The sequence below is a fragment of the Phaethon aethereus genome (assembly GCF_964289735.1).
Source record: "Phaethon aethereus genome assembly, chromosome: 12".
Classification (NCBI taxonomy): domain Eukaryota; kingdom Metazoa; phylum Chordata; class Aves; order Phaethontiformes; family Phaethontidae; genus Phaethon; species Phaethon aethereus.
Genome location: NC_138588.1, coordinates 22,781,552 through 22,793,571, shown reverse-complemented (window position 1 = coordinate 22,793,571; position 12,020 = coordinate 22,781,552). Strand labels below are relative to the sequence as shown.

The window sequence follows — 12,020 nt, the reverse complement described above, 5'->3', positions numbered from 1 at the left end:
AACCTCTGAAGGAAAGGATTACTCCAGGCCTCCTGCGTCTCCTCTGCTCCTTAAGACTATTAAGGGGAGGTGACAATTGTCACAGCAGAACCCTGAGGTGACAGATCTCACAGGAGCCAGGCTGTGATCACAGAATGATCACATTAGCATTAGCCATTTCATGGAAAGTATTTCTACATATATTCCAACACCGTTTGATGAAAGGAGTCAGCAAACGTCAGCTCCTGTGCAGAGCACAGAAAGTGAAACAACGCCTGAACCTCTACAGGCAAGTCCAATCACCCGTACCGAATACGGTATGTGTCTCTAGTATGGAGTAGATGCACGTAGGAACTTCATCAAAGCTCAAGAACCCATCCCAAACGTCAGAACTCAAGGCTTTTTGCATAAGAATGATTATTTCAAATTGAAGCTCCATACTTCTAACTCCTTGCTAATAACCTAAAATTCATGAAGAGGTAGAAGACAATCAAGAAACCCAGTGCCTCACCTACAGAGCCAATGGCTCCATCAGGAGACACACGATCTCCTCAACAACAAACTCTCCTGCTATCCTGAGCAATCCCATCAGTGATGTTGGAGGTAGAAGCCCAATGCTACTTACTCCCACTTCACCCACAGAGCCCAATAATTTACTATTTCCACTCACAGCTTTGACAACAGGTTTCAGAACCAAAAAATTTCTTAGAATTCCTTCTTCAGGCGAGTTTTTGCTCTTCTTTTAATAACTGCTACACTGTGCAGGCTCCCAGTATAAAATTGTTCAAAGCCTTCGAAAGCACTTGGTAGATCCAAGCTGCAATTCTTGACGGTGTAAAAAGGCAAGCGCATGCCAAAATGACATTTTTACAATTCTTTTTTGAGCACCACTGCAATACAGTCTCTTCCAGACAAATGCCTCTGAAAATTCCAGTGTATCAACAAGCTATGCAAAAAACATCAAGCATTTCAGAATCCGAAAAATAAAGTAGCTGCTACATACATCATCGCTCTATCAGGAAAGGCAGCTGCCTATGAGTTATAGGAGTTGTGGTGGGACAGTCATGTCTGAAAATCCTCAAAACCTCAAGCACTCCATCCATTTGAGCCAACTATAATGCTCTTTTGTAAAACACACAAGAATAATAACCAGCCCATTGGCGCCAACAGTCCAATTAGTCACGAGTGGGATTATCAGAAGTTAAGTATTCTTTGTAAAGTCCCAAAACGTCAAATGAATCCTACTCTTCCTCCTAACTCAGATGGATCTAAACCTAAGTTACCTCTCCCACTCCCCGAGCCAGAGGAAGGCCAGGAGAAGACCTCTTACCATGGTGAGGTTCCGGCTAGAGCATCTCAAATTCTGCTCTAGTATGTACAGTATGAGCAAGTCGGTAGTGAACCTGCTACCAGAGGGAGGTCACTGTCGGTTAAAATTTGGTGGTCAGCACGCTAACGTTGTGAGGACAGTGAATAAAAAGCAGGGGTGGTGCCTATCTCTTCTTAACACAATTCACGGCTTCTAACAAAATGATTTCGTCATGGGGATTACATCAACCTTTCCCACCAGAGTCTTGTGCTCCTTCGTCTTCCCCCCCAGTCACCACAATCAGAACACCCTGATCTTTCCTTTCTTGCACTAGATACTGGTGACAAACCTTTATAAGCGAATACCTGACATTTGTGAGCAGAGACGTCACCAAAAACATTTTGGAAAGCACTTGAGAAATTCACGCTCAGCCGTTTCAGGTAGCAAGAGGGGCTCTTTGATCTGCACGGAAGGAGCATCTAGGTAAGACTGTTTCAAGCCGTTTCAATACAAAACCTGGCTGTCTAGGTTAAAATATTAGAAGAAACAGTTTAATCCAACCTGCCAAGTGTTGCAGCGAGGTGGTTGAAGGCTGTTCGTTGTTCCATCGTCACAGCTGTGATGTACCCTCCAGCAGAATGGTGGTTATAGTTACATTTTGTATTTTTCTAGCAATTTCTTAAGTCTGTGCCCAAGACACAGGAAAAAAGTACAAATACCACATCCATTATATGTCTGACACAAAGGGCACACAAATGCTCTTACTTTTAGGGGAGATTCAAGCCTTGCACAAAGGCAACACTTAACTTTTAAAGGTTAAGCTCAGTAACAGTTACTAAGCTTAAAGACACAATTTCAAAAGGGGAGAAAAGAGAAAAGATTCCCCCCCCCCCCCCCGGAAAAAAGGAATCAAAATATCTACAGCTGACCCTAATGACAACACATCACGTGCTTACTTATTTGTGACACAACAGACTGCTCTCGGAGACATCACTCAAGATGTTGCAAATTTTCATACAACCATATTGACAACAAGGCGGAACCGAGGGACTGAGCGTGGTGTGATACGATGCTCAGCGTTTTAAAACGGGGGAGGGAATACAAGAGCACTAGATGCAGAAACAGGCAAAACAAGTACTGCAGCAGAATAGAGCTTATACACTTTGGAGAATAGAAGAAGAGAGGTGTTTCTGTTTACCAGCCACAGAATATCATTCAAAATTCCTGGAAACCACGTATTTAGAAAAAAATACGTGTTCGCTGACATTGTAATCCTGAGACAGACCATAATAGAGAAGTTAAACATTTCACGCGGTGCCGGTCGCACCGTTAGCAGCGGCGCAGGCTACACTCAAGTTCTCGAGTGGCTGATGGAGCTGTGGCTGCTCCAAAGCATGACGCAAGGACCCAGGTTGTGAGAAGTCTGAAGAAGAGAGAATGGGAACCTCCTGCAGAGGATCTCCAGCTCCTCCAATACAAGAACAATGACTAACACAGGCAATTAGGATCCAACCAGAAATTTCCTGGAGGTCTTAGGTCACCACTCTCCTGTGGGATGAATCAGTGCTACAGCTTAAGGAATGACATATGGAGACTACGACTTGTACCATACACGCTCAGCAACGCACAGTTCTGCTTCAGAGAACGCTTACACAACCGCGAGTCATTAAAACAGTTAAAGACTATCACAGAATAAAGTGCTGACCTGCTTTCCAGGAACCGTGTAGAAGGTAAAGTCGATCATTTCCTAGATTCATACACATTAGCTTCTCCTACATTATTTTTAAGTAAATAAATAAAAACTGAAAGAAACTCTACCAGGGCTGAGTGTACATCTCAAAGCATTGAAAGTCATGTACAGACCTCTGCTAGTTTGTACGGTAAGATCAACTTCTCTCCTACTGTCACTGTCTTTCTGGTAACCAGGGCCTCAAACAGCATCTCTTCTTTCACCTAAAACAAAAATCTTGACGTTAATGATTATTCGAGGAATAAATTTTTTTAACCTCTATTTTAAAAAATTAAAATATATAAATGTAAACATTTTCATAAATTTAAAATTTATAAATTTAATTTAAAAAAACTTAAAACACTTTTGCCAGCCCTTGCCGAGTTAATGTTCAATGCATAAGAACAAGCCATGGGGAGCAGACAACTCAGCACATAAATCCAGCATCAGAAATCAGATACCAGGGTATTCAAGGGAACCTGATTTTCCACAGTCATCGCATTTCTAGTAATTTCCCATGGGTTTTCTTCGTTCCTGGTGCAGCTCCTCCCTCCCACACTTTTTCCTGGCAAAATAAGTCAACCTTCTAGTGTTGTTAAGGTGACATCATACAAATTACTCTACAAATAAGCAAAATAGTGTCATCAGTTTAAGAGAGATCCAAGCGGAGGGAGGGTTTTGGTGTTTGTCAGGGTGGGGAGGAATTAGGAGGAGGAAGAAACCTTTTGAAAAGCACCTGATATTGACTCTGCTATTCGCGCCTGATATTTACGCCCTAAAGATGCCAGTTCCTGGCAAGGCGACAGTCTCTAATCAGCCATAGCAGAAACCAGTTTACAAAAAAACAAACCAAAAAACCAAAATCAGTTGTGTAAACACAGACACTTCAGCGAATAGGTAAGCGGTGGGCTGAGGTCTATACAAGCTGCTTATCCTGAAGGACTCCATGCAGACACCAGACCTGCTCAGAACATCTCTGATGAAGACTAGAAGCACCAAATCCACATTTCTGAAGCCATCCAAGGCGCTATTTTTATCCCAGGTAAACCATTTATGATTCGACGTGGACGATGGGAAACAAGAGTGGTTTATATACTTTGACTTACTGGTTTAATCCAGTAACTACTATGAAGAGCAACACAAACAAGCCAGTGGAACTTAAGAAATCTCACAAACCGTCGCAATAACGATGCCGTTCTGTACAAAAAACCTACTTTCTACCAAAAGTACTGTCACAGGAGTCTCCCTGATAAACTCCAGTGCATTTTTATATAACTGACTTTTCTTGCAACACCCACTAACAAGAGCTTGTTGCTGCGGTGCAGAAAGCAGAAAATTTTGAGTCACCTGTATATGACCTTCACCTACCAGCAAGGTCTATGTCATTGGAAATCCAAAGTCAACACCTTGAGGTTTGTTTCGTTAGTCCTCAGTAATACTCTAGAGCACCCGGTTCCGACGATCTGATTTTACCTTTCAAAATCAAGCGGAAAAAAAAGAATCTTCTGGTTCATCTGGAAATCCACGGTAAGTTTTCACATTCGGTTTGTCTTCTTCTACATTCAGCAAAATGGGGATTTTCAGAATTTCGGCTCTGCAGGCAAAACGTGGACACTCTTCCAGCAGCTTGCGACTGCAGGACCATCAGCTGCCCTTCCTCAATCGCACAGCTTGGAACAAAAGTGAGTTTTACTCACTCATCCGTTATCCCACTGCAGGGATGCTGCAAATCTGCAGCCAGCACGCTGGCTTTTTTTAATTAGCAAAGGCAACAAGGCAGAGGGGTATCAGATGGTTACTAATCAAAACAGACCAACGTAATATCCCTAAACAACTTAAATGCCTCCAAGTCCCAGATTTGTCAGCAAACACAGGGATTTTAAATGGTTTAAACAACTACCCGCGCCGTCCCTCACCATCCCCATCTAATGTTCACCTCGGTTGCCTTCTCCCTCTGCTCTCCCGATGGATGCGACCTGCAGATGTGCATCCTTCATCTCCAGACCTGCTGCAAGCTGACCTGGAGGCATTGCGTTGAATCATCTCCTCGTACAAAAACATACTTGGCAAGGATGGGAACGTATTCCCTGCATCTCCCTGGGTCTCTGCCTGCAATTACCACCTGGTGGAGCTTGATCTTGATTGCTTCATCACCTCTGAGAACCAACACCACGGGTACAGCCAAATTACCCTAATTTTCATTTAAGGTCACAGCTTGAAGGTAGCCGCCTCCTGATGCTAACGAGGAGCCACAGGAGCGTTCTAAAGATAAGCTGAGTGCATGATGATGACTAAGGACACCTGGTGCATGGAGATACTTGCAGCTTCCCCATTGCGTACATCCTATGCTTCCTCCTCCAGTAAGCGTGATACACTACAAGAGAGACAAAACCCATCCTAGCAGATTACCAAAGAGGAGAACACAATTTATTTCTTTATTTTGTGCCCTGGGAGTTACACTTCTAAGTTATGTTTCATGGATTTTTGCCTTCTGGTGCTAAAGGGCAAGTCCTGCTCTCCGTCTTAAAAAAAAAGCTACACGTCCTGTAGTAGTTCATATCTTAATTACAGGGACAAAATACAGATTTAAGACTTCACTGCCACATGCAAGTCGAACCAAGGCTGAGAGGGCTGGATGACGAGAGCTCTAAAACCCAGTGAAGGATGACCGGCAACGCTGCCACGGCTATAAACGTCAGCGGAGCGCAGCGGGGAGCAGCCAGCCAGCGGGCTCCCGCAAGGGCTGGGCTGGAGCCAAGGCAGGCGGAGATTGCTTCTCCAGTAATGCTGGGGTATTATGTTATAGCAGCCGAAGAAAAATGAACCATTTCCAACTTGAGAGCAGGAAAACATTGCTTTTTGTCTCTCCTCCCATATTTGGGAAAGGGATTACAGTGTTGAGCGGTCGTTCAAAAGCTGCCCGGTGTGGAGTAACAGAAAATGAATTCGGATTTCTACCAGTTCTTCTTGAAAAAGATCTGACCCTTTTCTTCAGACTTTCTTTCAAACAACCAGAAAGTTATCTGACTCAGGTTCTGGCTCAGAGCTTCGTGTCCGATGAAGATGTCCCTGTTCACTGCAGGAGGGATGAACTAGATGAACTTTGGAGGTCCCTTCCAACCCAAACTGTTCCATGATTCTGTGATCTGCAAAACTTCGTCCATAAAATGGATCCAGAAGAGAAGGCTGGATGCAAGCACTGGCTGCCTTGTAATCCTTACCTCGCTTTTGCTCCCCGATTACTTTCCAAGATGTTTATCACACAAGGAGCACAACATCTGTGGGATCCCTCTGGGAAGCTGAAGACAATTTTTTAGCAGAAAAAGAACTTGAGCACATAAATCTTCCACAGAGGTAGACACTAGCTCCAAAAGCTAACATCAGCAATGCAAAAAGAGATCTGGCAAAACTAATTTAGGACATTTGATAACTTACGTTTACCTTTATTTGCATTGAGGCTGGTTACCTAAGCCTGAAAACTGAATATAAAACTGCTCCATTAAGTGAAGATAGAATTTGCCTTTCTTACTCAATGCTCCATCCACAGAAATAATTTCCAGTATTAGTAAATGCACACAATTAAAATGTTCCTGCTTTTCTAATAGGAAAAAAAAAAAAGTCACTCTTAACGTCAACTTAATCATTTGATCAACTTGAACATTTCTAATAGATTGCTTTTGTTAATAAGCCCACAAATGAGCCTTTCCAAGCTTTTCCCCAGAAACACAAAAGTTTTCCCCAGTTTTACACAATCCTCTACGATCTCTGCAGAGGAGCAGTGATATTTGCAGCACTTGCGCAGGGCTCCACGTCTGCTCAATCCATCAGGCAGCCTTGACATCACGTTACGGCACGGTATTTCAGCAAAGTTTAAACAAAGGCTGTGAAAAACATGCCAAAAGCCTCGCATAATCCACACGCTATGTCTATTCTTGAAAAAAAAAAAAAAGGAATCAAGGTCTTACTGCAAATGAAACAATAATCTGCAGAGTCTGGCCAAAAACTTATATTGCAGTTCGCTTTTTCAACAAACGCTGGTCTGAATGTTTTAATAAACCAAAAACATATTGGATGGGGTTGTTGGTATCAAAGAAAAATCAAATCCATCACAGATCATCTTCTCCTCCCTGATTCCTTCAAAAAAATCTGCATATTAGCTTCATTTTATAGGGACACAAATGGCGTTACACAGAGGAAGGATAGTTGTTCGGTGCTGTTGCATTAACTGCTGCAGCAGGGAAATTCCCCCAGTTGTCCTTAGAGGCTCGGAGGCTCCAGCGTAAACCAGCTAGCTCATGATATTTGGGCCAGACTTTCCCTCGGAGGGGGTAAGCACCTTCGCTTTTCATAAATTTTTCATTTCAGCCAAGCTGTTGGTTCCCCTCCTCCCCGTGAAGACTCCTGCCCCACCGGTGCTGTGCAGGAGGACCTCCCTCCCCTCTTCTTGGCTGGTTTCAGAGATGGACAATTCAGCTCCTGCTTCTCGGAGCCTTTCCACCAAGTTCAGCTGGATTTTTTTCTTCTCTTTTCCATGTCACATCCTTGACTGAACAAATCCAGTGAGTCATTTAAGGAAAAAAACCCAAACCAAAACACCCCCCAAAGTAAGTATCAGATCACAGCAGAGCTGGTTTCTTCCATCATTTTGTTACGCTCAAGACCATCCTGCCAAGCATCCGGTGGCTATATGAAAAGAAGCTAAACTATTTGTCAACGAATATTTATTTTTATTCTGAGATGATTTTTTGGTCTTAGCGAGTAATGCCAAGATCTAGAGAGGGGATTAATAATTCATATTTTCAGCAACAATGGTGTGAAAAGCAAAACTGTATACTCTTCAGTGACCACAAAAAAAAAAAAAGAAGTAATAAAAATAATTACCCAAAAGAGACAAAATACAGAGTGTCAAATGTTTCAACCAATATTTTTGGTCTCCAGCTGAGAAGAATTCACTACACTTAATTTGGAGAGTTGTTAGTAGCTAACTAATGAATGAAGTGCAATGGATGCTCTCTGCAATGATATTTCATCTGTTTGAACCCTTTAGTCCTCCTTTTTGATAAAATCTGGATAATATATATATTCAGGTCTGCAAAGAAACAGAAACCAAGCATTTCAGAAAGAGAAATCAAGCCACTTCAAAAATGAGATTATTGGCTTTACTTCAGCTGATCGGGGAGTGGGTCTATTGGAACGTTTACACTCGGAGGCAACCAGTGTCTCTAATTCCATGGATAAATTACCGATGAATGCAACTTGAAGGACAAAAAACACCACTTACCCAAACCCAGCAATGTATTTCACAAGATCATACCTGCAATCTGCATTGTCCTGATCTAACTAACAAGCATTTTATGCTGTATACGGTCATAAAGGGATGGAGAGCAGCCCCATGGAGAAGGACTTGGGGGTCCTGGTGGGTGAAAAGCTGGACAGGAGCCGGCAACGTGCGCTCACAGCCCAGAAGCCACCCGTGTCCTGGGCTGCCCCCAAAGCCGCGTGGCCAGCGGGGCGAGGGAGGGGGTTCTGCCCCTCTGCCCCGCTCTGGGGAGACCCCCCTGCAGTGCTGCGTCCAGCTCCGGAGCCCTCGGCACAGGAGAGACATGGACCTGCTGGAGCGGGGCCAGAGGAGGCCCCAGCAACGCTCCGAGGGCTGGAACAGCTCTGCTGGGAGGACAGGCTGGGAGAGCTGGGGGGGCTCAGCCTGGAGAAGAGAAGGCTCCGGGGAGACCTTCCTGCAGCTGCCGGGGCTGAGGAGAAAGATGGGGACAGACTTTGTAGCAGGGCCTGTAGCGACAGGACAAGGGGTGACGGTTTTAAATTAAAAGAGGGGAGATTCAGACTAGATCTAAGGAAGAAATTTTTCACACTGAGGGTGGTGAAGCCCTGGCCCAGGTTGCCCAGAGAGGTGGTGGATGCCCTGTCCCTGGGAACACCCCAGGTCCGGCTGGACGGGGCTCTGAGCGACCTGCTCTGGTTGGGGATGTCCCTGCTCATGGCAGGGGGGTCGGACTGGGTGGCCTTTGAAGCTCCCTTCCAACCCAAACTGTTCTGTGATTCTATGATTTAGCTTGCAAAAAATTACCAAGATGAACAGCGATCTATCACTTTGCTCAGCTACACCAGATTCTAGTGCTTCTTCAAAATGGTGAAGTTAAATATACATATGCATATATAAAAACTTTTTTTTTTTTACATATTGTTGACACTATCTGCAAATAAGCATGGCATCCATGCTCTGTGCTGTATCAGACCGTGGCACTAAGCCACCATTGGATCTGTAAGGCTCAACCGACGCATCATTTCACATGTACACATGCAAAAAATAACCCGATACCTTACAGCACGCAGATGTTGCAGAAGAGCGTGTTTGCAGAAGAAAGCCAGGGCAAAGACCCAAAGCCTGGAACATTTTCAGGTCTCTAAGTCACTCTCTTATTCAAAGCTTTTTTAAAAAACAATTACTTCTTAAATGATTTGGCGCTCTCACTACGGCCATTTTTAACAGGGTAAAATCAACAACATTCCCCTCCAAACTCATATTTTCCTTCTGTTTATTTCTGCAATCACCAAGGCCAAGATGCAAAGAGCATCCAGCTGCTTATACCCATATTTTACAGAAGCTTTCCCCTCCCTAAATTCAATGCATTCATGAAGTGCTATGAAAATCTGAGAGCGCCACTTCCCGAGTTCTTTAGGTAGCGAGATAGCACAACCATTATTTAAGCGAAGGAACGGGAAGAGCAGCACGTGTACACAGAATGACAAGTTATCTTAAAATAATAAAAAATTAACGTGCCACACCATCCAGCGAGTACAAAGGGATAGAGATAGTAGCTGTTTTAACCAACTAAAAGCATAACATTTTGGCATCCTTTGCCGTTACAAGTGGTTTAGAGCGTTTCAAGAAAAGTGAGACGGCAAGGAGAGCTTCTGGTCACCTATATCCACGTCACGAGGTTTTAATTTTCACCTTTGCTCTTGAATGAAGAAAACAAGTGCAGGGCAAGCTGGCTCACTGAAGTGAAGACTTTTCTCCTAGCTGCTCAGGCTAACAGGGCAGCTCTTGTAAGAACGAACTTAGTGCTTTTCACTGATTTACAGAATTGGATATGGTCCTGGTCCATCCAGGCTGAGACCCACAAACCCTTCCCAAATGATACTGGCACAGCAGTGACTCAGAGAGGACCAAGTGCATTCAGTAAAGGGTCTTAAATAGCAGAAAGCATCAAGAGGTTCACAAAAGAACTAGATAAATGCATGGATAACAGGTCCATGAATGGGTACTAAAGGGATGAGATGCATCTCTAATACAACCTTTGTAGATGCTAGCAGGGTAACAACAGACAGCAAAACACGGCGAGCGAGCTCCGCATCTCCTACAGCCACCACCTGAACCAGAAGAGTGGGCTGATGGTCTTACAATTGCTCTAGTTTCCCATACAAATATTGGAACAGATTTCAGGAGCATCAGGGAATTTGGGTAAGGGAGCTGAGGGTTGGCAGTTGAAGAAACCGCTGTGTTGAATGGCAGGTTTTCATTCTACCTAGAACTGGCTTGCAATCTTTCAAATTTTAATCACAGAAACAGTATTTTCAGCCAATTAAACCTGAAGCTGAAAATCAGGGGAAAAAAACCCTACCATTAAAAACCTCATTAAAAAAATCTTTTATAACTTCTCACTGGCAAACACGAACAGCCCATATTAATGGTAGCACAAGAGAAGCTTCCCTTCAGTGAAACTGGAAATAAATTCTATTATACAACAGAGGTGGCTCATTAGGCGTAAACGTTACAGGATGGAAAGTGAAGGCTTACCTCCAGCAGGTCTGACACGATAGGCAGTATTTCAGGGTTACAAATGTCAATGGAGTCATCCCGGTAAGTCTTCTTTTTGTAACGGATGTTACCCAGGTGTAGTATCGCCGACAAGAGAGAGAAAATTCTAAAGAAAACAGAGAGAAGTCATTTCCGCTGGGTTGTTTTTTCTTAAAAGCTAATGAAAAAGCAAACCACATCCCCAAACATCCAAGTACCGTCTTTGCATTTGACTCATTCCTCTAATTTTCAATCCAAAGCAGTTTATGTCCAAAATCTCCAAATGTTTCCTCAAAAATGATGCTCAAACAAAGCATCCCATTTGCCTCATGTAAAAAATAGTTTCACTTAGTCCAAGTGAATTCTACTACCACTCACAAGTACCAACTTGCATTGGTACGGCTTTCTTGAAAATTATTTAACGCACCAAACCCATGGTTATAAAATGGCACCCCGTATTATAAGAAAAAAATAAATCCTTGAGTAATCTAGATATTCAGATTAAGTATTTATCGTGCAATTGCCTAAATTAAGGGGGAGACTGGACTCAGTCATGCAGATGATCCTTCTCCGTCCCCTAGCACATGCATTTATCACCTTGTCAGATCTAGTCCTGGGTAGAAAGCCTATACCAAAAAAAGCATAAATGCTTTTATAATATATAAACACATTGAGACAGAGAAAAGATGTTACACTTCAAGTAAATTTATCCAGCCTTTTTTTTTATTTTATTTTATAATTTTTAAGTGATATCCTCACTCCTCAAAAAAACCCAACAAAAACCTCCTTCTACAAAAGTAGCTCTTAAGACTGTCAAGTCCTGGCTGACTTCAGCAAGAAACTCTGTTTGTCCCTATTTCTACACTCTCCGGGGAGCTAAAAATGAATAAAATCAAATTTGATTCCTAGCCATGCCACCAGCTCGTCTGGACAACACACGTTCACCTCTCCAAGCCGTCCTTCCGTATCTCTAAAATAAGGATACCCATTCCTTATCGTGAATTACAGGGATGCAATTATAAACACTTGTCTTCTGTAACTGTTTCCACAAAGGTGAAACCCCATGTTTTGCTATAAACAATCACTTATAAAAGTATAGTAATACCTCAAATGTCCTTCCTTTTTATAGTCAGTTGAAGGTGGTTACTTATTCGTGTTACAGTTGTACAATGCCAAGCAGATAA

The 12,020-nt window shown here is 43.1% G+C and overlaps 1 protein-coding gene across 1 annotated transcript in view; it reads right to left on the bottom strand.

Moving 5' to 3' along the window:
• The window catches only part of MYO9A (myosin IXA), a gene marked incomplete at its 5' end in the record, with an annotated part of 156,244 nt that overhangs the window by 97,215 nt on the left and 47,009 nt on the right, over nt 1-12,020 (bottom strand). The window contains 2 exons of the mRNA XM_082005268.1: nt 3,152-3,241; nt 10,837-10,963. Coding sequence (XP_081861394.1) covers nt 3,152-3,241; nt 10,837-10,963 — 217 coding nt within the window. The remainder of the gene's footprint in view (nt 1-3,151; nt 3,242-10,836; nt 10,964-12,020) is intronic.